Source organism: Dasypus novemcinctus, chromosome 18 (assembly GCF_030445035.2).
Source record: "Dasypus novemcinctus isolate mDasNov1 chromosome 18, mDasNov1.1.hap2, whole genome shotgun sequence".
Taxonomy (NCBI): domain Eukaryota; kingdom Metazoa; phylum Chordata; class Mammalia; order Cingulata; family Dasypodidae; genus Dasypus; species Dasypus novemcinctus.
The window spans coordinates 558,996-578,640 of record NC_080690.1 but is presented as its reverse complement, the minus strand read 5'-3'; the positions used below and the strand labels follow the sequence as shown (position 1 = coordinate 578,640).

General features: G+C 55.9%; 3 protein-coding genes across 9 annotated transcripts in view; 2 read left to right on the top strand and 1 right to left on the bottom strand.

Annotated features, from left to right (window-relative positions):
* SPATA33 (spermatogenesis associated 33) overlaps positions 1-8,088 on the top strand; it is a 31,893-nt gene extending 23,805 nt beyond the window's left edge. Inside the window, exon 3 of the mRNA XM_058279554.1 lies at positions 7,858-8,088. Within this exon, the coding sequence (XP_058135537.1) occupies positions 7,858-8,072 (215 nt within the window). The 3' untranslated portion in view covers positions 8,073-8,088. The remainder of the gene's footprint in view (positions 1-7,857) is intronic.
* A 1,691-nt stretch (positions 8,089-9,779) lies between these two features.
* On the top strand, positions 9,780-17,946 carry CDK10 (cyclin dependent kinase 10). 7 transcript variants are annotated; one of them, XM_071209025.1, is made up of 15 exons: positions 9,785-10,112; positions 10,275-10,847; positions 11,766-11,838; positions 12,453-12,524; positions 12,958-13,060; positions 13,196-13,277; positions 13,564-13,631; positions 13,993-14,045; positions 14,131-14,200; positions 14,393-14,452; positions 14,577-14,700; positions 14,766-14,905; positions 15,091-15,143; positions 15,253-15,363; positions 15,657-17,946. In XM_071209025.1, exons 4-14 carry the CDS (start codon positions 12,506-12,508, stop codon positions 15,357-15,359), a joined length of 879 nt encoding a protein of 292 aa, XP_071065126.1. In that variant the 5' UTR covers positions 9,785-10,112; positions 10,275-10,847; positions 11,766-11,838; positions 12,453-12,505; the 3' UTR covers positions 15,360-15,363; positions 15,657-17,946. The 7 variants fall into 7 exon arrangements, with proteins under 7 accessions (XP_058135532.1, XP_058135531.1, XP_058135530.1 ...); XM_071209026.1 differs by having other exon boundaries at positions 9,822-10,112; positions 15,661-17,946; XM_071209028.1 differs by having other exon boundaries at positions 10,052-10,112; positions 10,275-10,400; positions 14,766-14,887.
* Positions 15,877-19,526, bottom strand: SPATA2L (spermatogenesis associated 2 like). Its single transcript, XM_023583092.3, has 2 exons — positions 19,161-19,526; positions 15,877-17,568 (listed from the first exon to the last, which is right to left on the bottom strand). Exons 1-2 carry the CDS (start codon positions 19,461-19,463, stop codon positions 16,597-16,599), a joined length of 1,275 nt encoding a protein of 424 aa, XP_023438860.2. The 5' UTR covers positions 19,464-19,526; the 3' UTR covers positions 15,877-16,596.
* Positions 19,527-19,645: the final 119 nt, after the last annotated feature.

Here is a 19,645-nt window from a genome sequence, read left to right as displayed (position 1 = left end):
GTGAAGCTGGCCCATGTGCAGTGCTGATGCGTGCAAGGAGTGTCATGCCATGCAGGGGTGTCCCCCGTGTAGGGGAGCCCCACGCGCAAGGAGTGTGCCCTGTAAGGAGAGCTGCCCAGCGTGAAAGAAAGTTCAGCCTGCCCAGGAATGGCGCCGCCCACATGGAAAGCTGACACAACAAGATGACGCAACAAAAAGACACACAGATTCCCGTGCAGCTGACAACAACAAGAGCAGACAAAGAACATGCAGCAAATAGACACAGAGAACAGACAACTGGAACGGGGGTGGGGTGGGGGTGGATAGAGAAATAAATAAATAAATCTTTTTAAAAAAAGAAGCAAGAGAGGCTTTTTCTGGCCTCTATAGCCTCCCTCCCCAAGGCCCTAGGAGGCACACCTACAACCAATTACTTGTTCCAGTGCCCAGTACTGAGCAACCAGCAGGACAATCCTGACAATCCAGGTGGAACCAAGAATCAAATAACAGTGGTAATACACTGACTCCCGCCACTAAATCCCTACAAAAGAGAAAGAAAAAGCGCATTTGAGTGAACTACATCCTATTAAGATGCCTAGATATTAGCAAAAAATTACGAGCCATACTAAGAAAATGGAAGACATGGCCCAAGAAAAGGAATATATCAAAGCCCCAGAAGAAATGCATAATTTGAGAGAACTAATCAGTAAGATGCACACAAATTTCTAAAATCAAACTAATGAATTGAGAGACAATATGTTCAAAGAGATAAATGACATCAAGGAAGACAATGGTTGAGCGCAAAGAAGAATTTGACATTCTGAGCAGAAAAGTAACAGAGTTCATGGGAATGAAAGACACAATAGGTGAGACAAAAAACACATTAGAGGGAAACAGATGTGTCTCAAGCAGCTGGGCTCCCATCTACCATATAGGAGGTCCAGGGTTCAATGCCCAGGGCCTCCTGGTGAGGGCGAGCTGGCCTGCATGGTGAGCTGGCCCATGCGGAATGATGGCTGACGTGGGAATGCCATCCTGTGCAAGAATGCCACCCTGCATAGGAATGCCGCCCCGCTCAGGAGTGCCAGCCAATGCCGAGAGCTGGCGCAGCAAGATGACACAACAAGAGACACAGAGGAGAGAAAATAAGAAGATGTAGCAGAACAGGGAGCTGAGGTGGTGCAAGAGAAAGATCGCCTCTCTCCCACTCCAGAAGGTCCCAGGATTGGTTCCTGGAGATGCCTAATGTGAATACAAGCAGACACAGAAGAACACACAGCAAATGGACACAGAGAGCAGACAAATGGGGAGGGGGTAGAAAAATAAATAAATCTTTTAGGAAAAAAACAAATACATTAAAGGCATACAACAGCAGACTTGAAATGACTGAAGAAAGAATAAGTGATACTGAAGACAGAAGAGGTAAAATTGAAGAGAGGAAAGAATGGAAAAAATTGAGCAGGGGATCAGGGAGTTAAATGATAAAATGAAATACAACATATATATCATGGGAGTTACAGATGGAGAAGAGAAGGGAAAAGAGGCAGAAAGAGTATTTGAGGAAATAAGAGCTGAAAATTTCCCAACTCTCATGAAAGAAATGAACTTACATGTCCAAAAAGCATACCCAATCAGAATAAATCCGAATAGACCTACTCCAAGACATATACTACTCAGAATGTCAAATGTCAAAGACAAAGAGAAAATTCTGAGAGCAGCAAGGGAGAAGAAAACCATCACATACAAGGGACACCCAGTAAGGCTTAGGGCGGATTTCTCATCTGAAACCATGGAGGCAAGAATCCAGTGGTATGATACAATTAGGATACGGAAAGAAAAAACTGCCAGCTGAGAATTCTTTATCCAGCAAAATTGTCCTTCAAATATGAAGGTAAGTATAAAATATTTACAAACAGAAACTAAGAGAGTTTGTAGAAAAGAATCTACCTTTGCAGGAATAATTAAAGGAAGTCTTAGAGCCTGAAAGAAAAAGACAGGAGAGAGAGGCTTGGAGAAGAGTATAGAAGAAAGAATAGCACAAAGGATAACCAAAAGAGTAAAAAAAGGAAACAAAAAGATATGACATATGAAAATCAAAGATAAAATGGTAGAAGAAAATAATGCATTTACAGTAATATCATTGAATGTGAATGGATTAAACTCCCAAATCAAAAGATATATGCTGACAGAATGGATACAAACACATGAGCCATCCATATGCTGTTTACAAGAAACTCACCTTAGTCCCAGGGATATAACCGGCTGAAAGTGATAGGTTGGAAAAAGATACTACATGCAAACAGTAACCAGAAAAGACCAGGGGTAGCTATACTAATATCGAACAAAACAGACTTTAAGTGCAAAAAAGTTATGATACAGTAGGGCAGTATATATACAAGAAAAGGGACGATCCACTAGGAAGATACAACAGTAATAAATATATGTACCTAACCAGGGTGTCCCAAAATACATGAGGCAAAGAGGATATTATGAGAAACTTATGCCAACGAACCAGACAACCTAGATGAAATGGACAAATTCCTAGAAATGCACAAATGACCTACACTGACACTACAAGAAATAAAAGAACTTAACAGACCAATCACATTTAAAGAAATTGAATCCATCATCAAAAATCCCCCAACAAAGCAAAGTCCAGGACCAGATGGCTTCACAGGTGAAGTGTACCAAGCATTTGGAAAGAATTAACAGCAATCCTGTTTAAACTCTTCCCCCCCCCCAAAAAAAAGAGGAGGGAAAATTACACATTACCCTAATACCAAAGTCAGATAAAGACACTACAAGAAAAGAAAATTACAGATCAATTTCTCTAATAAACATAGATGCAAAAATTCTCAACAAAATACTTGCAAGTCAAATCCAACAGCATAGCAAAAGATTTACACATCACGACCAAGTGGGATTTATTCCTGGTATGCAAGGCTGGTTCAACATAAGAAAACAATCAGCATAATACACCACATTAATGAACTGAAGGGAAAAAAAACATATCTTAATTGATGCAGAAAAGGGATTCAACAAAATCCAGCATCCTTTCTTGATAAAAAGACTTTGAAAGATAGGAATAGAAGGAAAATTCCTCAATATGAAAAAAAAATATATATGAAAAACCCACAACCAACATCGCACTCAATGGGGAAGGGGTGAAAGCGCTCCCTCTAAGGTCAGGAACAAGGCAAGGACGCCCACTGTCACCACTGCTATTCAACATTGTGCTAGGAGTTTTAGGTAAAGCAATTAGACAAGAAAAAAAATGAAAGGCATCAAAGAAAAAGAGGAAGTAAAACTCTCACATTGCAGATGACATGATCCTATTTTTAGGATATGCTGAAATGTCCACAACAAAGCTACTTGAGCCAATAAATGAGTTCATCAAAGTGCCAGGATGCAGGATCACCATCCAAAAATCAATGTTTTTGTACACTAGTATTGAACAATCTGAGGAGGAAATTGGGGAAAAATACATTTACAATAGCAAGAAAAAGATTCAAATACTAGGAGTCAATTTAAACAAAGAAGGACGAAACTACAAAACAATGCTATAAGAAATCAATGAAATCCTAAACCACTGGAAAGACATTCCATGCTCATGGAATGGAAGACTAAATATTGTGAAGATGTCAATGCTACCCAAACTGATTTAAAGATTCAATGCAATACCAATCAAAATTCTAACATCCTACTTTACAGAAATAGAAAAGGCAATTACCAAATTCATTTGGAAATGAGAGCCAGAGAGCCAAAAGCATTCTAAAAAAGAAGAGCAATGTGCCTGACTTTGAAACATATTACAAAGCTACAGTGGTCAAAACAGCATGGTACTGGCATAAAGATAGACACAGTGATCATTGGAATAGAATTGAGAGTCCAGAAAGAAACTTTCACCTCTACGGCCAACCATTTTCTTTGTTTTTACCCCCCGTTTCCCTGGCTTTTTGTGTGCTGTCTGCTCTCTGTGTCCATTCACTGTGCATTCCTCCCCCCCACGGCTTGCTTGCTGTCTGCTCTCTGTGTCCATTCACAGTGCTCTTCTGTGCTTTTTTTGCTTGTCTCCCTTTTTGTTGTGTCACCTTGCTGAGTCGATTCTCCAGAGCACTGGCGGGCCGGGCAGCACCCCATGGCGCCTGGGCCGGCGGCTCTCTTCAGTGTATAGGCGAGCCTGTCTTCACAAAGAGGCCCCAGGATGTGAACCCAGGGCCTCCTATATGGTAGACGGGAGTCCAACTGACTGAGTCATAGTCGCTTCCCCCAACTGATTTCTGACAAACCTACTAAGTCCATGTTAACAGGACAAACAGTCTCTTCAATAAATGGTGTTGGGAGAACTGGATATCCATAATCAAAAGAATCAAAGAGGACCCATATTTTAGTCCCTATATAAGAATTAACTCAAAATGGATCAAAGACCTAAATATGAAAGCCAGGACCATAAAACTACTAGAAGAAAATGTATAGAAACATCTTCAAGATCTTGTGGTATGTGGTGGGTTCTTGGATATTATACCCAAAATAAGAGCAACAAAAAGAAAAAAAGATAAATGGGACATCCTCAGAATTAAACTTTTGCACCTCAAAGGACTTTGTCAAAGGGTGAAAAGGTAGCTGACTCAAATGGGAGAAAATATCCAGAAATCACATATCCAAAAGTAGTTTAATATCCCTGATATATGCTACAACTCAACAACAGAGAGACAAACAACCCTATTTTAAAAATGGGCAAAAGACTTGAATAGACATTTGTCCAAAGAAGAAATGCAAATGGTAAAAAAAACACATGAAAAAATGTTCAACAGCACTACTGATTAGGGAAGTGCAAATCAAAGCTACAATGAGATATCATTTCACACCTATCAGAATGGCCACTATTAAAAAGACAGAGAGGGAAGAGGACTTGGCCCAGTGATTAGGGCGTCCGTCTACCACATGGGAGGTCCGTGGTTCAAACCCCGGGCCTCCTTGACCCATGTGGAGCTGGCCCATGTGCAGTGCTGATGCGCACAAGGAGTGACGTGCCATGCAGGGCTGTCCCCCACGTAGAGGAGCCCCACGAGCAAGGAGTGCGCCCCATAAGGAGGGCTGCCCAGCATGAAAGAAAGTGCAGCCTGCCCAGGAATGGCGCCACACACACGGAGAACTGACGCAGCAAGATGACGCAACAAAAAGAAACACAGATTCCCGTGCCACTGAGAACAACAGAAGCGGATAAAGAACATGCAGCAAATAGACACAGAACAGACAACCGGGGCAGGAGGGGGCAGGGAGGGAAGGGGAGAGAAATAAATAAATAAATCTTAAAAAAAAGACAAAACTACAAGTGTTGGAGAGGATGTGAGAGATAGGAACACTTATCCACTGCTGGTGTCTGTAGAATGGTACAGCCACTGTGGAAGACTGTTCAGCAGTTCCTAAAGAAGGTGAATTTAGATTTTCCTCATGATCCGGCAATACCACTACTAGGTACATACCCAAAAGAACTGAGAGTAGTGACACAGACTGATGTTCATAGTGGCATTATTCACAGTTGCCAAAAGATGGAAACAACCCAGGTGTCCATCAGCTGATGAATGGAGAAAGAAATTGTGGTATATTCACATGATGGAATATTACGCAGCAGTATGAAAAAATGAAGTCATGAGACATAACAACATGGATGAACCTGGAGGACATTATGCTAAGTGAAGCAAGCCAGACACAAAAGGACAAATACTGTATGATTGTGCTATTATAAGTTAAATATATTGTGTAAATTCGTGGAATTAATAACTAGACTATAGGTCAGCAGAAAATAGAATGAGGTTAGAAAATGGAAACCTCAGGGTTAACCAGTACAGAATTGGTAAAATGGAAATAAATTTAGAAAAGTCGTAAGTAGCAGGAGCAGGACTATTATATGAGGATGACGTGGCTGAAAGGGAACATCTAACATCATGTATATTACTAGAAGGAAAGCCAAAAAATATTAACATGGAACTGTATAGCATAGTAAATCCTCATGTCAAGTATGAATATGGGCAATATTGCATAGATAAGTCTTTTTCTTTGAAACTGAACTAATGTATGTATGTTAATGTTCCAAGATGTTACCATCAGGTGAAAAAACAGCATGCTAAGTGAAAGAAATCAGACATAAAGTACTACCTACTATGATTCCATTTATACACAATGTAAATATAAATCAATTTATAAAGATGGAATTAGGGGAAGCGGATGTGGCTCAACTGATAGAGTTTCCATCTAGCATATGGGAGAACCTGGGTTCGATCCCTGGGGCCTCCTGGTGAAAAAGAAGAAGCCAGTGCCTGCGCGAGTGCCCATGTGGTAAGCAGCGCCCCGCGCAAGGGGGTCACGCAGCAAGATGATGATGCATCAAAAAGAGAGACAAGGGGAGAGTCAAGGCGAAGCGCAGCAGAGACCAGGAACTGAGGTGGCGCAATTGACAGGGAACCTCTCTCCGCATCAGAAGTCTCCAGGATTGAATCCCTAGAAGAGTGAAAATGAGAAGAGAAGACAACACAGACAGCAAGAAGAGTAGGGCGGGAGGAGGGGAATGGGGGAAAGTAAATAAATAAATCTTAAAAAAAAAACCCATGGAATTAGCATAGTGGTTAAGTAGGGCTGGAGAAGGATAGAGGGGTTAAGAAGAGACTGCTTTTTGGAGTAAGGGAATTGTTCTAAATTATTTTGTGATGAATGCCCAACACTGATTATACTAAAAGCATGGATTATTTTTAAATTAAAAGCACTCATACCTTTTAATATTTATTCATATCCTTTAATAATATATAAGCAGCTTTTATAAACCAATGTGAAAAAATGAATTCCTCAACTGAACATAAAGGCAAAATATGATGACATGCAATTTTTAGCTGGATATGATAAAACATAGACACTACCTGGCTCGGGCCCTGGGCCCTGGGCAGTGGCTAAGGAGTGAGGCTGTGAAATCTGTGCTGTAGTTCAGGGAGGGCTCCAGATCCCTGGCCTGGGTCCCAGCATCTCCCTCTGCCACTTCCTGACTGAGCAGCTGTGAGCAGGTGACTTCTTGTGCCTCAGTTTCTTCATCTAAACATGGGTCATAGAGGACCTACTTCAGAAGCTACTGGCGAGTTAACCAGTTGGCCATGTCCAGGCTCAGAATGACATTGGGCAAAGACAGGCGCTCAGTGAAAGCAGGTTCTCCCATATGCTAGGTGTAAGGACAGCAGGCCCAGTGGCAAAACAACCTGACTGATGTAATTGTGTCAAAGTTACATGATTACGTGCGTCTTCCACGTAACAATGTACATGCCCATCTGTGCATAAAGAGGCCTCTTCGTGCTCCAGAGGCGCCGGCAAGGGCTCACTCAGGCGTCCAGCAACGCTTAGCCCTGGGGGAGCAGGTGTGGGGAGAGGAGGCAGGAAGGAGTGCCTTTGCTGTTGAGCTTTGTGACGTGGAAATGCTTGGCATTTTGACAAGTCTGATTCATTCCTTATAACCTTAAGAATCTGAAGAAAAAAGGTTGTGGCCAAGATAAAAAATGTGCATTTCTAGACAGCTTTCTACCAAAACTAGAGTCCTCTGGAAATCGAGTGTCTGAACCTACCTCTGGGCAGACACTGGCTTTCCTGACATCTTTCCTGAAGGCACCTGTGCTCGGCGTTCTGGCAGCGCCATCTCTCCCGCTTCCTTCCCTGAAAGTACTCATGGCCCCCGTTCGCCCGGGCGTCCTTGGTGCTGACTGCTTCCAGCCTGGACCAGGCCTTTTCCTGCCAACTATGCACCTAACTCCTTTACTCCGATCGTAAACCAGCTCTCTGCATTATGGAACAAGGTTGTCCACATACTTAATAAATACCTGGATTTTTTTTTCCTTCTAGAGAGATCAGATACCTCAAAGGAAAAGTCAAGCAAAAAGAAAGTTGTCATCCCGCAAATCATCGTCACACGAGCCTCCAGGGAGACCCTCGTCAGCCACAGCTCCCTGGAGATTGAAGAGCAGAGGACCATTCGTGAACATGCAGACTGGGGCCCCTACAGCCGACACAGGAATCCCAGCACCGCAGACGTGTACAGGATGGACAGCAGAGAATAAACGAGCGCTGCGTGGAGTAGCTGTGGTCATTACAGTGCATGGGCTGAGCTCCAACGAGCTCCTCACAGAGCAAAGGGCTGCTCCAGGGAGCAGCAGGGGCCCCTCTTCCAACATGGGGGCTCTGCCCCAGGGCCACCAGTCCTCACCTTCCACAGAATGGCCTGCAGCTCAGTGGAAGGCAAGAGCCACTCTAGCTCAGGGCAAGCTCTGTGGTAATGAGTAGGCAAATACCTCCAGCAGTGGCTGGCTGCACAAGTGTAAGGGACCCGAGGCAGGCAGTGTCTCTCACTCTGAACTCATGGGACAGGCAAGCCCTCTCTGTTCTTGTGAACTCTGGAGTTCAGCTGTAAGCACTTGGAAGTTATAGTGAACTTGGAAAAAGGCTGGCTTCTGAAGCTCAATGTGAAGGTGCCACAGTGCACAGGAGAGAAGTGCAAAGTCACCCACAAGGGCCAAGGGCTCCTGGCCTGACTGTGAGCTGCTGCAGTGCAAAAGGATCCAAAAGAAGGTGGAAGGGGTGCCAGGAGGGGGCGGCCATCACTCGGAAGCCGGCAAGTGCTTGTCAGGGCTGCTGAGCTGGGTGGACGCTGGCCCGTGATCTCTCCACCTCACTGGGCAGCCTCGGGCTGCCTGTTCTCTCCAGGTGCCACTGGAAAAACCACTGTGGCCTGTCAAGTCCATGGGGGGCTAGCCTGGGGCAGTGTGCGTTTAGCTTCATTAGTTAACAAACTGTAGACAGGGTCTCTTCGTTTGAGACGTGTGGCCAGTGGGGGAGATGACAATTGGGCATTGCAGGCCCCGGGCAGTGGAACGCCCACGAGGGTCATAAGCAGGACCCTCAGGGGTGCTGGGGGTGAGGGGCGGGGGGAGCTGGGTAAAACGGGCCATGACCAGCCTCCCGACCCACTGCAGTCCACTGGGTATGATTTCTGGTATAGGCAGATGGACATACAGCCTTTTAACTGAAATAATGACTTTGAAAAGATGATTTTTCAAAATCAAAAAAGTTTAGCATAAAGACATTTTTTAGGAAGTACCAGAGATTGAACCCAGGACCTCGTACGTGGGAGGCTGGCGCTCAACCACTGGGCTACATCCAAGGAAATGTTTAAAAATATTTTTTCTGCGTGTGTTTTAAATTCTGAGAGAAACGGTCTCACCTCCCACCCCTTCCAGCCACACCCCCTCCCTGCCAGTGCTTGCCATGCCCCGGACTGGAATGCTATTTTCCCAGACATCTGTACTGCTGCTTCACAGCGAGCCTTCCCTGGCACCCAGTTTGAAGCTGCACCCTCCGGCACTGCCCATTCACCCCATTCCTCTCCTCAGCACGTGCAATCTCGTGGCATCTCTTTCACGCTGCTGTGCACTTTCTGCCTCGTCTCTAGAAAGTAGATCCTCGGCAGCCCCGCCCGGGCCGAGCACGGACACCGCCTTACGTCCCCCGCCGAGTCCGCGTCTCCCGACGCCGCCCCTGCTCTCCGTCCCCCAGTCCTCCCGGTGGCCCGGGGACAGCTGTAGGGCACTGCAGCCCGCGGGGGCGCCCAGGCCCGGGCCCACGGCCGCTCCTCGGCGCGCGGGCCGGGTCGGGGGCAGGTCCTTAAAGCAGTAACAAGCCTGCAGCCGGGTCGGGTGAGGATGCCAGGGTCTGGGTTTCGCTTGGTTTCCTTGGAAACCGCTGCGCAGACGCGCCCGCCCCGGAAGCAGATGACGCGCCTGCGCCGAGAGTCCCCCTCTGCGCCTGCGCACAGGCGGAGCGCGCCTGGCGCCCGGCATGGGGGACCCGGAGCCGGAGCCGGAGCAGATTCGCCTGAAGTGTATCCGTAAGGAAGGCTTCTTCACGGTGCCTGCGGAGCACAGGGTGCGTCGCTGAGCCGCCGGGGCCGCCCTAGCCTCTTCGCCAGCGGCAAGGTCGCGCTGCAGTCGCGCGCTTTCCGGCAGGAGCGGGCGCGACAGTCCCAGAGTTCCTCGCGGCGGGCGCGGAACCCGGCCCCCGGGCTGTGGTCTGGGGGCGTCTCGAGGCCCGGGCCGGTTTGAGGGGCTTCGCTGGGGAGCGCCGGAGGCAGCGCCCTGGCGTGCTCGGGGTGGGGGCGCACGGGCCCTGGCGGCGCTGGTTCTCAGCCCGCGCGGGTCTCGTTGCGTTGGTGTCGCTCGGCCCTCTCAGCGATCCCTGGCGCGGCTGTCACTTTCCCCTTTGTGGAGATGAGGGGGACGCTCAGGGGCGTGGAGTTTACCGGGGAGACAGCGCGGTGGGACGGAACCTTGGACCCCGGCGACTGGGTTGTTTTCACTGCTTGCCGATGTGCAGAGAACTAAGACACTTGGCCCGTGAGAATCAACACATTGTGATTGATTGAGCAAGTGGAGCCACACTTGGCTCTGGTGACTGGTTGACTGTGCGTCACCCAGGAATGCTCAGGGCCCCGTGCGGGCTGCCGGGGCCAGATCAGGGAGTGGGGAGTTCTGCTCTCAGTAGGGACTACGGTCCGATACAGCAAGGACAATGCAAACTGCGGCACGATGTAGAAGTGTCATGGATTTTAGCTAGAGGTCAGAAAAAAAAATGTAGAGGGGGTGGCCTTAGTGGCCCAGGAAATGTGGCTGGACTTGGACACAGATGGGGGCTTGCGAGCGAGGTCGGGGAGAAGAGATAGAGAGTGTTAACGGGAACCACAGGAGTTGAACTGGCTTTGACAGAGACTGTAAGAAGAGGAATTGCGGAGTGGGAAAGGGAGGGCAAAGTGAGCTCGTGGAAAAGCATCAGTGCCAGGCCAGGTAATTCTGACTTGATTCCCCAGGTGTCAGGAAACAGCGTTATCTGAAGGCAGAGTTGCTGCATGTGCTACTTAGACCCAAGCACATGTGCTCACTTGACCCATGGTCAGTCAGTCCACCTATGAATGCACAACATTATGAGGGCATATTAGGGTGCCAGCTCTCTGCTAGGACAGAGACCCAAAATGCAATGGCTCGAATAAGATAGGGCTTTAGCTCACTCCTAACATTCCGGAGAGAGGCACCGTTTTCCATGAGGTGGGACAGGCATCCTTGTTCCTTCTATTTAATTGCTCAAGGGGCAAAGAAAAGTGCATGGCACCCAATTTTCTTTGACCTGGGAGTCACCTACTGTATGACTTCTGCTCAGATCTCATCACATGGTCACACCTAGTCCCAAGGGAGGCTGGGAACTGTGGCCACTGGCTTGGCTGACCCTTGCCACTGTCTTTCATGACTGATAAAGGACATAGGGGTGTTGGCGACACTTAGCAGCATCTGCCAAAAAAATGTTTCCACTGTATTTTGGTAAATACTTGACAAAAGTTGACAAGTCTTTACCATCTCCAGAAGCGCGAATTAGACCAGGGCTGCCCAGTGGGCTTTCTGTGATATTTGGAGTGTTCTGTTTGCTGCACCGTCCAGTCAAGCCACATGTGACTACTGAGCACTTGACGCAGAGCTTGTGTGACCTGGGAATTGGGTTTCTCAGCATCCACACATGGCTAGCAGCTGTGGTTTTGGGATTGGGATTGGTTTGGCCTTGTTCGATGTTGCATTCAAAGCATCTGTGGCCCAATATTGTCACCTGCCCTTTCTGTTTGGTGGGTAAGCCCCAAGGGAGTGCCTCAGTACAAATCCCACGTGAAAGAGCCATCCTCAGTTGTTTCGTCAGCTGCCAAAAACACTCTCTTCCAGCTGGGACGATGCCGGAGCGTGAAAGAGTTCGAGAAGCTGAACCGCATTGGGGAAGGCACCTACGGCATCGTGTGTGAGTGCTGCGGAGGCACTGTGGGACGGCAGCTCGAGGGGCCTGCACATCCGGGGCAGGAGGCTGTCAGGGTGCCTCCGTGGTGTGGGGCGGCAGCTAGTTTAGGTGAACTTTAATACCTGGTGTAATGACTGTAAACTGCACAGCACGTCTCAGAAACATCAGCACCGGGTGGCAGCCGTGGTGCGGATAGCTGTCGCAGTGCTGCAGCATGGCTTCAGCGCAGTTCTGGCTGACTGCATGTCATCGTCCCAGGTGCTGCGGGAAGCCATTGGTGCACAAAATGAGGGCTGTTTCCCCAAACAAAGCACCTTATTGCTGTTAGAACAAGAGTCCTGTGTTCCAAGAGAACACAGAACTGAGCTGCATGCTGAGTCTGAGGAGGAAAGCCTAGAGGCTTCTGACGGGCCTCTGAGTAGCTGGAGGCCACGCCCCAGCCTTACGTAGACCGAAAAGGCCAGTCCACAGATGAGAACCAGACACCCTGGACCGCTCAGGGAAGAGCCCCCCCGCCGGTGCAGCTGCACGGATGGTGCCTGCAGGTGGCCGAGGCCGAGGGCAGGCCCTGGGCAGCTCTGCGGCTGGGCAGCTCAGGCAGGGGTTCTCCACTCTAGATCGGGCCCGGGACACCCAGACGGATGAGATTGTGGCCCTGAAAAAGGTGCGGATGGACAAGGAGAAGGACGGTGAGTGGGGTGAGGGTGACCCCAGGCCTCCTCAGGACTGACACCCCTGGGCTGTGCTGCGTGTACCTGCACTCACCAGAGGGCCCCAGGAGAGGCCTCACCTGGGTGGCGCGGGCCTGGTGGCGCTTGGGCTTGGACCTGCGGGTCTCCCCACTTCTCCAGCTTATCGCCCCACTTCCCACCCTCCTGTGCTGAGCTTTGCCCCGAGTTGCACCGCAGCCCCCTGACCCCCCGCCGCCCCGCCCAGCACTGCCTGTTCCGCTGCCCCCTCCCACCTGCTGACTCCACCTCCTTCTCTCTCGTCCAGCCCAGCTTCCCCCCTCAGGGCCCTCCCCAGCCCAGGGTGCTCCCTGCAGTTTGCAGGGGTGGGGTGGGGGTGAAGCTCGCAGAGTGCTGGTGGCTGAGCAGGGCCTCTTGCGGGGGCCTCTTGCAGGGCTCCCTGTCAGCAGCCTCCGCGAGATCACGCTGCTCCTCCGCCTGCGCCACCCCAACATCGTGGAGCTGAAGGAGGTGGTGGTGGGCAGCCACTTGGAGAGGTGCGCAGCCGCTCGCCCCTGCCGGTGCCGGCCAATCCCCGGGCTGCACCCTCCCGCCCTTGCGCCCCCTCCCGCCCTCGCGCCCCCCCCACGCCCTCGCGCCCCCCCACGCCCTTGCTCCCCCTCTCCTCCCAGCATCTTCCTGGTGATGGGTTACTGTGAGCAGGACCTGGCCAGCCTCCTGGAGAACATGCCCACGCCCTTCTCGGAGGCTCAGGTGTGGCTGGGAGCCCTGGCTGGGGGAGGGGCTGCACGTGTGTAGCAGCCGCAGCCACCCAGGGACCCATGGCTGCAGCACTGCCACCCAGGCCTCAGCTTGGTGAGGTCCCACCGGTGGCACGTGGCCCTGCTGCTGGACGGGCCACTGGGGGGTGGAGGGGACAGCCCTGCCTTCCGTGAGTGAGGCTTCCGTGGTGACCACGAGCTCTTGGGCCAGTGTGGACGTGGCAGGGCCTGGGCTGCTGTGCCTCAGGCCCACCTGACGGCCGCGCCTGCCTCTGCAGGTGAAGTGCATCGTCCTGCAGGTGCTCAGGGGCCTCCAGTACCTGCACAGGAACTTCATCATCCACAGGTGGGTAGGGCAGGGCTGGCTCCCGACACGGGGTACCACCGAGCCTGTCCTGTCCAGCCGTCCAGGAGAGGAGCAGAGGCAGCCATCGTGTGGCAGGAGGTTCTCTAACCGCTCCACAGGGCCCCAGCGTCCACCCTCCCCCTGGGAGAAGGACGGTGCCTGCCAGGTGCAGCCACTGGGAGCGGGAGCAGGCCACTGCTGGCCACCCGCAGAGCTCGCGGTCAGGCCTCAGCCCGAGGCCAGCCTGCTGCCTCCTTAGTTCCGTGGCCACTGTGCCTCAGCGCTGGGGTCTAGCGTGGCCTTGAATGTGAGGATTTGTGGGACCCCACAGCCCCTGAGCCGCTGGTTCCTCCCACCGCAGGGACCTGAAGGTGTCCAACCTGCTCATGACGGACAAGGGCTGTGTGAAGACAGGTGGGTGCTGCGGGCACTCTGGGCGGGGCCGGGAGCAGGCGGCCCACAGCCCGCCCGGGTGACAGCCCCCTCTGCCTCTGCACAGCGGACTTCGGGCTGGCGCGGGCCTTTGGAGTTCCAGGGAAGCCGATGACCCCCAAGGTGGTGACGCTCTGGTGAGTGCTGGGAAGCGTGGCGGCCATGCAGAACCAGGCAGGGCCACGCACAGGTGTCAGCCAGTGCTGCAGAAGGCTCCGGAAGGCCTCTGGGCATTGGGGGCTGGGCTGTGTCCTTGTGAAGATGGGTCAGATCTCCCCAGCAGGGCGGCAGGTGGGGCTGGCCGTGAGGAGGGTGCTTCTGTCCTGCAGGTACCGAGCCCCGGAGCTGCTGCTGGGCAGCCCCACGCAGACCACGAGCATCGACATGTGGTGAGCGGCCGCCCCAGGGGCGACAGGGTGGGTCTGAGGGGTGGTGGCCCACCTCTGTGGCACGGGCTCCATGATGGGGTTAGGGGCCGCCGAGCCACGCCCAGTGGGCCGTCCTGCCCCCCAGGGCCGTGGGCTGCATTCTGGCTGAGCTGCTGGCCCACAAGCCGCTCCTCCCGGGCACATCCGAGATCCACCAGATCGACCTGATTGTGCAGCTTCTGGGGACACCCAGTGAGAACATCTGGCCGGTGAGTGCCCGGCCCCCCAGCCCTGCCCGCGGGCCCTCCCTGGCCTGAGCCTCTGGCTCCTGCAGGGTTTCTCCACGCTGCCCCTGGCCGGCCAGTACAGCCTGAGGAAGCAGCCGTACAACAACCTCAAGCACAAGTTCCCCTGGCTCTCGGAGGCCGGGCTGCGCCTGCTGAACCTGCTCTTCATGTACGACCCGAAGAAGAGGTAGCGACCCGGCCCGGGCGGGCAGAGGGCTGGCACTCCAGCCCAGAGCCCTAGAGACATCCTCAGAGCGCGGCACCCGCCCCCCCCTAAGCTCCCCTGCTTGCCACCCCCTTCTGTTGGGGAATTTGTGAGGGTGGGCACGCAGGCAGACCTGACCTGGAGGCCAAGGGCCCATTAACTCCTAGGGCGACCGCCGGGGACTGCCTGGAGAGCTCCTACTTCAAGGAGAAGCCCCTGCGTGAGTCCCCCCGCCCAGCCCAGCCCTGCTGCCCTGGGTCCAGGCCCCACTCCGGTGGGCTTGGGCAGAGCCCCCTGGAGTGCTTGCTGAGCAGGTCCCTCTCCCACAGCCTGCGAGCCGGAGCTCATGCCCACCTTTCCCCACCACCGCAACAAGCGGGCTGCCCCCGTCGCCACCTTGGGTGCCGAGGGGCAGAGCAAGCGTGGCAAGCCCTGATGAGGTAGGAGCCTGTGCATGTCCCGCGATTTCCAGCCAGGCCTGGAAGCCGTTCTGGGGGTGTCACTTGTCCCCTCAGCTGGGAGGGCCAGACCCTGCCGTCCTGCACCTGTGCCCACCACTCCCCCCGGGAACGGGGAGGGCGTGGACCAGGGACCTGGATGCGAGGGCCTGGCTGGGAGGGCGCCCTGCTGGCCTGGCCGTGGGCTGCCCCCTGGTGGCTGCGGCAGGTCTTGCCGGGGCCAGCCCCCTGCTGCCCACATGGTCGGTGAGACCCTCGCCCCTCCCTTCTGTCAGACAGACATGCCGGTGCCAGTGCAGTGGGATGCTGACCCAGGACGCGCAGTTCCCGGACCCCGCCCTCGATCCCTCAGCCACCGGGGCTGCCTGGGGCGGGGTGAGGCTGCAGGGCGTGGGGCGCAGCCTGCCTGGCAGGACTGGAGCAGGGCTGCGACAGCAGCTCCCCCAGAGGCGGGCTGCGCGGGTCCCTGTGTCAGAGCCAAGGACAGATTAAACGTGCGCCCCACGGTCCTTTAATGCGCCTTGGCGGTCAGGCCCGGGGTCGCGCCACACTCCTCGGGGTGTGCTGCGGCAGGGGGTGCTGGCTGCAGGCACAGCTGCGGGGGCTGTCATGGAGGGGCCCCTCCCCCACGCCCGGAAACCAGATCACTGCCCCAGAGCTGAGGTGGGTCCTGGTCCCTGCTTCTGGCCTCTGCCCACTTCAGTGTGGGCTCTGGGGGTGGGGGGTCTGGGTGGGCCCCAGCTGCCCACAGGGCGGCTGCCAGTGCTGCACCCCACTGCCCTCGCCTGTTGGCGGCTGAAGGCTCTTGAGAACCTTCCCCGCTCCAGCCACGAGTTGGCCAGGGCCTCCTGGGTTGAGAGCACAGGTGCCTCCAGGTGTGGGCCACGTCACCCCACCCGGCTAGACCTGGGGCACGGGTGGGCTTGAACCAGACCCTCTGCTCTGGCCCCACCAGAGCCTCAGGTTTAGCGTCAGCCGCAGGGCCCTAAAGGTACCCAGTGCTGGAGACCCCCTTGGCCATGGGCTGTAGGGATGGCTGGTGCCCTGGGCAAGTGGCCATGGGATCCTCTGGGGAGCAGGGGGCTGAGGGAAGGGTCCATGGGGACAGTGGGTGCTGTGGCCTGGACCGGTCCAGTTCACAGGAGGGTCAATTCACTGCCACTTGGGTGGGATCGGGGCACTGTCGAGGAGCCCCCTGCCCCTCTGGGGGCTGGCCTAGGGCCTGGTGCGTGGGACCCCGTCCAGGAGCAGCGCGTCCACCTGCGAGCGCTGCAACCAAAGGCGCCGCTGGGCGTCGCCATGCAGCGCGTGCAGCGCATGGCCAGGGCGGCAGGTGGGTAGGGCTGTGCAGTGGGTGGCGTGCAGCAGGCGGCACGTGGCGCAGCGCAGGGCGGGCAGGGCGCCCGCGGGCAGGCAGCTGTGCACCTGGTAGCCCACAGACTCTGTGACAGGAGTGAACGCCGGGGCTGGGGCCCCGTCCCCCCGCAGACGCCAGGGCCCGGCCCGCCCGGGACTCCTAGGGGCTTCGGGCATGGCGGGGACCCCGGGCCGACTCAGCTCCCGGCGCAGCGAGAGGAAGGAGAAGGGCACCGGCTCGGGCTCGGGCACCAGCACCTCCTCCGCGGCGCCGCCGGGCGCGCTGGCAGCACATGGCGTGTCGGCGCCAGGGGGGTCCCAGGCCGGGCCTCGGTCACCCCACACTTGGGCGCTCTGCTCCCAGAGTGGCCCCACTCGGGGCGAGGCCGGGCCTGGCGAGGACCCCCCGTATGGGCCTGCCTCCTCGGAGCCCTCCTCCTGCAGGGCGCGGTACAGCTCCAGCGGGGGCGTGTAGGGTGCGGCCCGGGCCCGGGGCGGCAGGGGTGGCGGCTCCTCGTCGCGGGCCAGCCGCTGCTGCAGGCGGACCACGCAGGAGGCCACATCCCCGCTGGCCCGGCGCGCCTCCAGCAGTTCCTCGGCCGGCAGCACGCTGGTGCCCAGCTGGGCCAGGACCTCGCCCAGGATCTCGCACTCCAGCCGCAGCGCGAAGCAGCCCAGGGCCGCCTGCACCAGCTGGCAGGCCGGCGGCGGGGTGGCCACGGTGAAGCGGTGCTGGTCCCTGCGCACGTAGCCCATCTTCTGGAAGCTCTTGGCGAGGAGCTCGTCGGAGAGCACGCCCTTCAGCACATGCACGTAGCCCCCGGAGAAGGTCTGCGGGAGAGGGGCCCGGTCAGCAGCAGCCACCGCCCCGCAGGCCAGATGGGGCGGGGGCTTCCAGGGACCTGGCTTCGCCTTAGCCACACCCACCCAGGGGGCAGCGTCTGGGCTGAGTGGCAGGCAGGACTCCTGAGCTTTGTCAAAAGGCACCGGGCCCACCCCCACGGGCTCTGACTTAATTACTTGGAGTTGGGCCCAGGCATTGGGTTTTAAAAAACAGTTAACGGGAGCGGATGTAGTTTGGTGGTTGAGCGCCTGCTTCCCATGTCCGCGGTCCTGCATTCAATCCCCCATACCTCCTAAAAAAACCCTGCTAATAAAGAATTGGGAGAGCCCTTGTGTGGGGAATCACTCCCCTCCCTGTCCCCTGTGCCCCGTCACCCTCTGATTTCCTGCTGCCGTGATTTTGGGACACGCCTTCCTGCTGTTTCTTCATTGACATCCATTCTTACTGGCCCTGCCTGGGGGCCTCGCTCTGTGCTGCCCTCCCCTCCGCTGTCCTCCAGGGACGTTGGGGTTCTTTCCTGGCAGGATAGATGGCTCTGCCACTCGTTTCTACAGCTGTGTAGTGTTCCACCACGTGGCAAAACGTTGGGATCTCTTACAGCTCTCCAGGGGCTCTAACGATGGACCAGGAGAGGAGCTAGCGCGCCCTTGGGGAGGCGGCAGCGTCCCTCCCCACCGACAGCCGCTGGACGCGGGCTCCCGCCACTGCCGCCCACAGCCCTCGAAGGGCGCCGGCTGCGTGCCCAGCGCGTTCCCCGCCCCCGGAGGCAGGGCTGTGCTGGGCCCCGTGGGAGGAAGCCTCACGGCCCGGAAAAGGCAGAACAGGGATCGCACTCCGGGTCCGGTCAGCACCGAGGCTGCGGGGCTGCCGCGTGCCCTCCGTGTGCACAAGCGGGTGAATGAGCCAATGAATGAAAGTCCTGGAACGTCGGGACAGCAGGCGGGAGTTGCTGCGGGCTTCGGTTCCCACTGCCAGAGACTGCCGCTGCCATGGCAACCGGCGGAGGCGTACCTCGCCCACGTGCACGATGGCGTCACTACCCTTCTCCCTCTGAATTAGCTCTGGGAGGCTGCGGCGCTGGCCCTCCCGTCACTCTGGAGGGTGCCGCTTGGCTCGCCCTGGGGCGCAGCCTCCACACCAGCGCGGAGGCGGAACTAAGTGCATGCGCGGCGCCCCCTCCCCAGGGGCCCTCCAGCACCCGCCCGTTTCACAGCGGGTACACACACCGAGCGTTCTCAGACAGTCTCCCCTTGATGAGGCCCAGGGCGGCCTCAGGGCCTTGGGCCCTCCGATGCGCCTGCCCTAGGATTTCCATGACTATCGGGGCGCGAAGCCACTTTGGAGAGGACACGGGCACCCACTTTCAGGGGCAGGACCCTCAGAAGGCGAGCACCAAGTCTGCCCCTGCCCACCCATGTTCTCGGCCCAGGGAGTGTCCGGGCGACCTCGACCGGGAGCCGCCCCAGACCCCGGGCCCAGCGGCGGTAACCCCAGCGCCCTCGCCCCCCAGTGGTCCGCAGCCGCGGCGAGGAGAGGGCCCGTGCGGGCGGGACTGGCCCGGGGGCGCGCGCCCGCCCACCTTGATGGTGGCGAACTCCTTCCGCCAGGGCAGCAGGTACAGGTGCACGGCGGCCAGCTCCAGCAGCTCGAAGGCGCGCGCCAGGCCGCGCAGCGCGGGCGCCAGGTCGGCGCGGCCCCACAGGCCGTCGGTGAGCAGCGCCAGCGCGTCGTCCTGCAGCACCCCGTGCAGCTCGAAGTCCTCCACCAGGATGTGCCAGAGCACGGCGCGCAGCGACGGGTCCCCGCACACGCCCGCGCGCCCGCGCCGCAGCTCGCGCTCCAGACACAGGCGGTAGTCCTCGGACAGCGAGCTGGGGCCCATCCCCGGCGCGCGTTGGGGCCCAAGACCGGCCCGGCCCCAGCGCGCCCGCCGCCGCCGCCTCGCCCGCCCAGCGCTTCCGCCCGAGCGGCTCCGCCCACGGGCCGCGGCCGCTGACGGCGCGGGGCGGGGCCTCGGGCGGACACGCCCCTGGCCCGGGCAGTCTGGGCGGGGCCTCGGTGAGG

Excerpts from the sequence above, each read along its gene's own strand:
- CDK10 (XM_058279548.2), top strand. The coding sequence starts at position 9,847 with ATGGGGGACCCGGAGCCGGAGCCGGAGCAGATTCGCCTGAAGTGTATC. Across the intron at positions 9,934-11,765 it reads CGGTGCCTGCGGAGCACAGG|CTGGGACGATGCCGGAGCGT; the intron begins GTGCGTCGCTGA and ends ACTCTCTTCCAG. Across the intron at positions 13,632-13,992 it reads AGGAACTTCATCATCCACAG|GGACCTGAAGGTGTCCAACC; the intron begins GTGGGTAGGGCA and ends CTCCCACCGCAG.
- SPATA2L (XM_023583092.3), bottom strand. The coding sequence starts at position 19,463 with ATGGGCCCCAGCTCGCTGTCCGAGGACTACCGCCTGTGTCTGGAGCGC. Across the intron at positions 17,569-19,160 it reads AGGAGTTCGCCACCATCAAG|ACCTTCTCCGGGGGCTACGT; the intron begins GTGGGCGGGCGC and ends CCTCTCCCGCAG.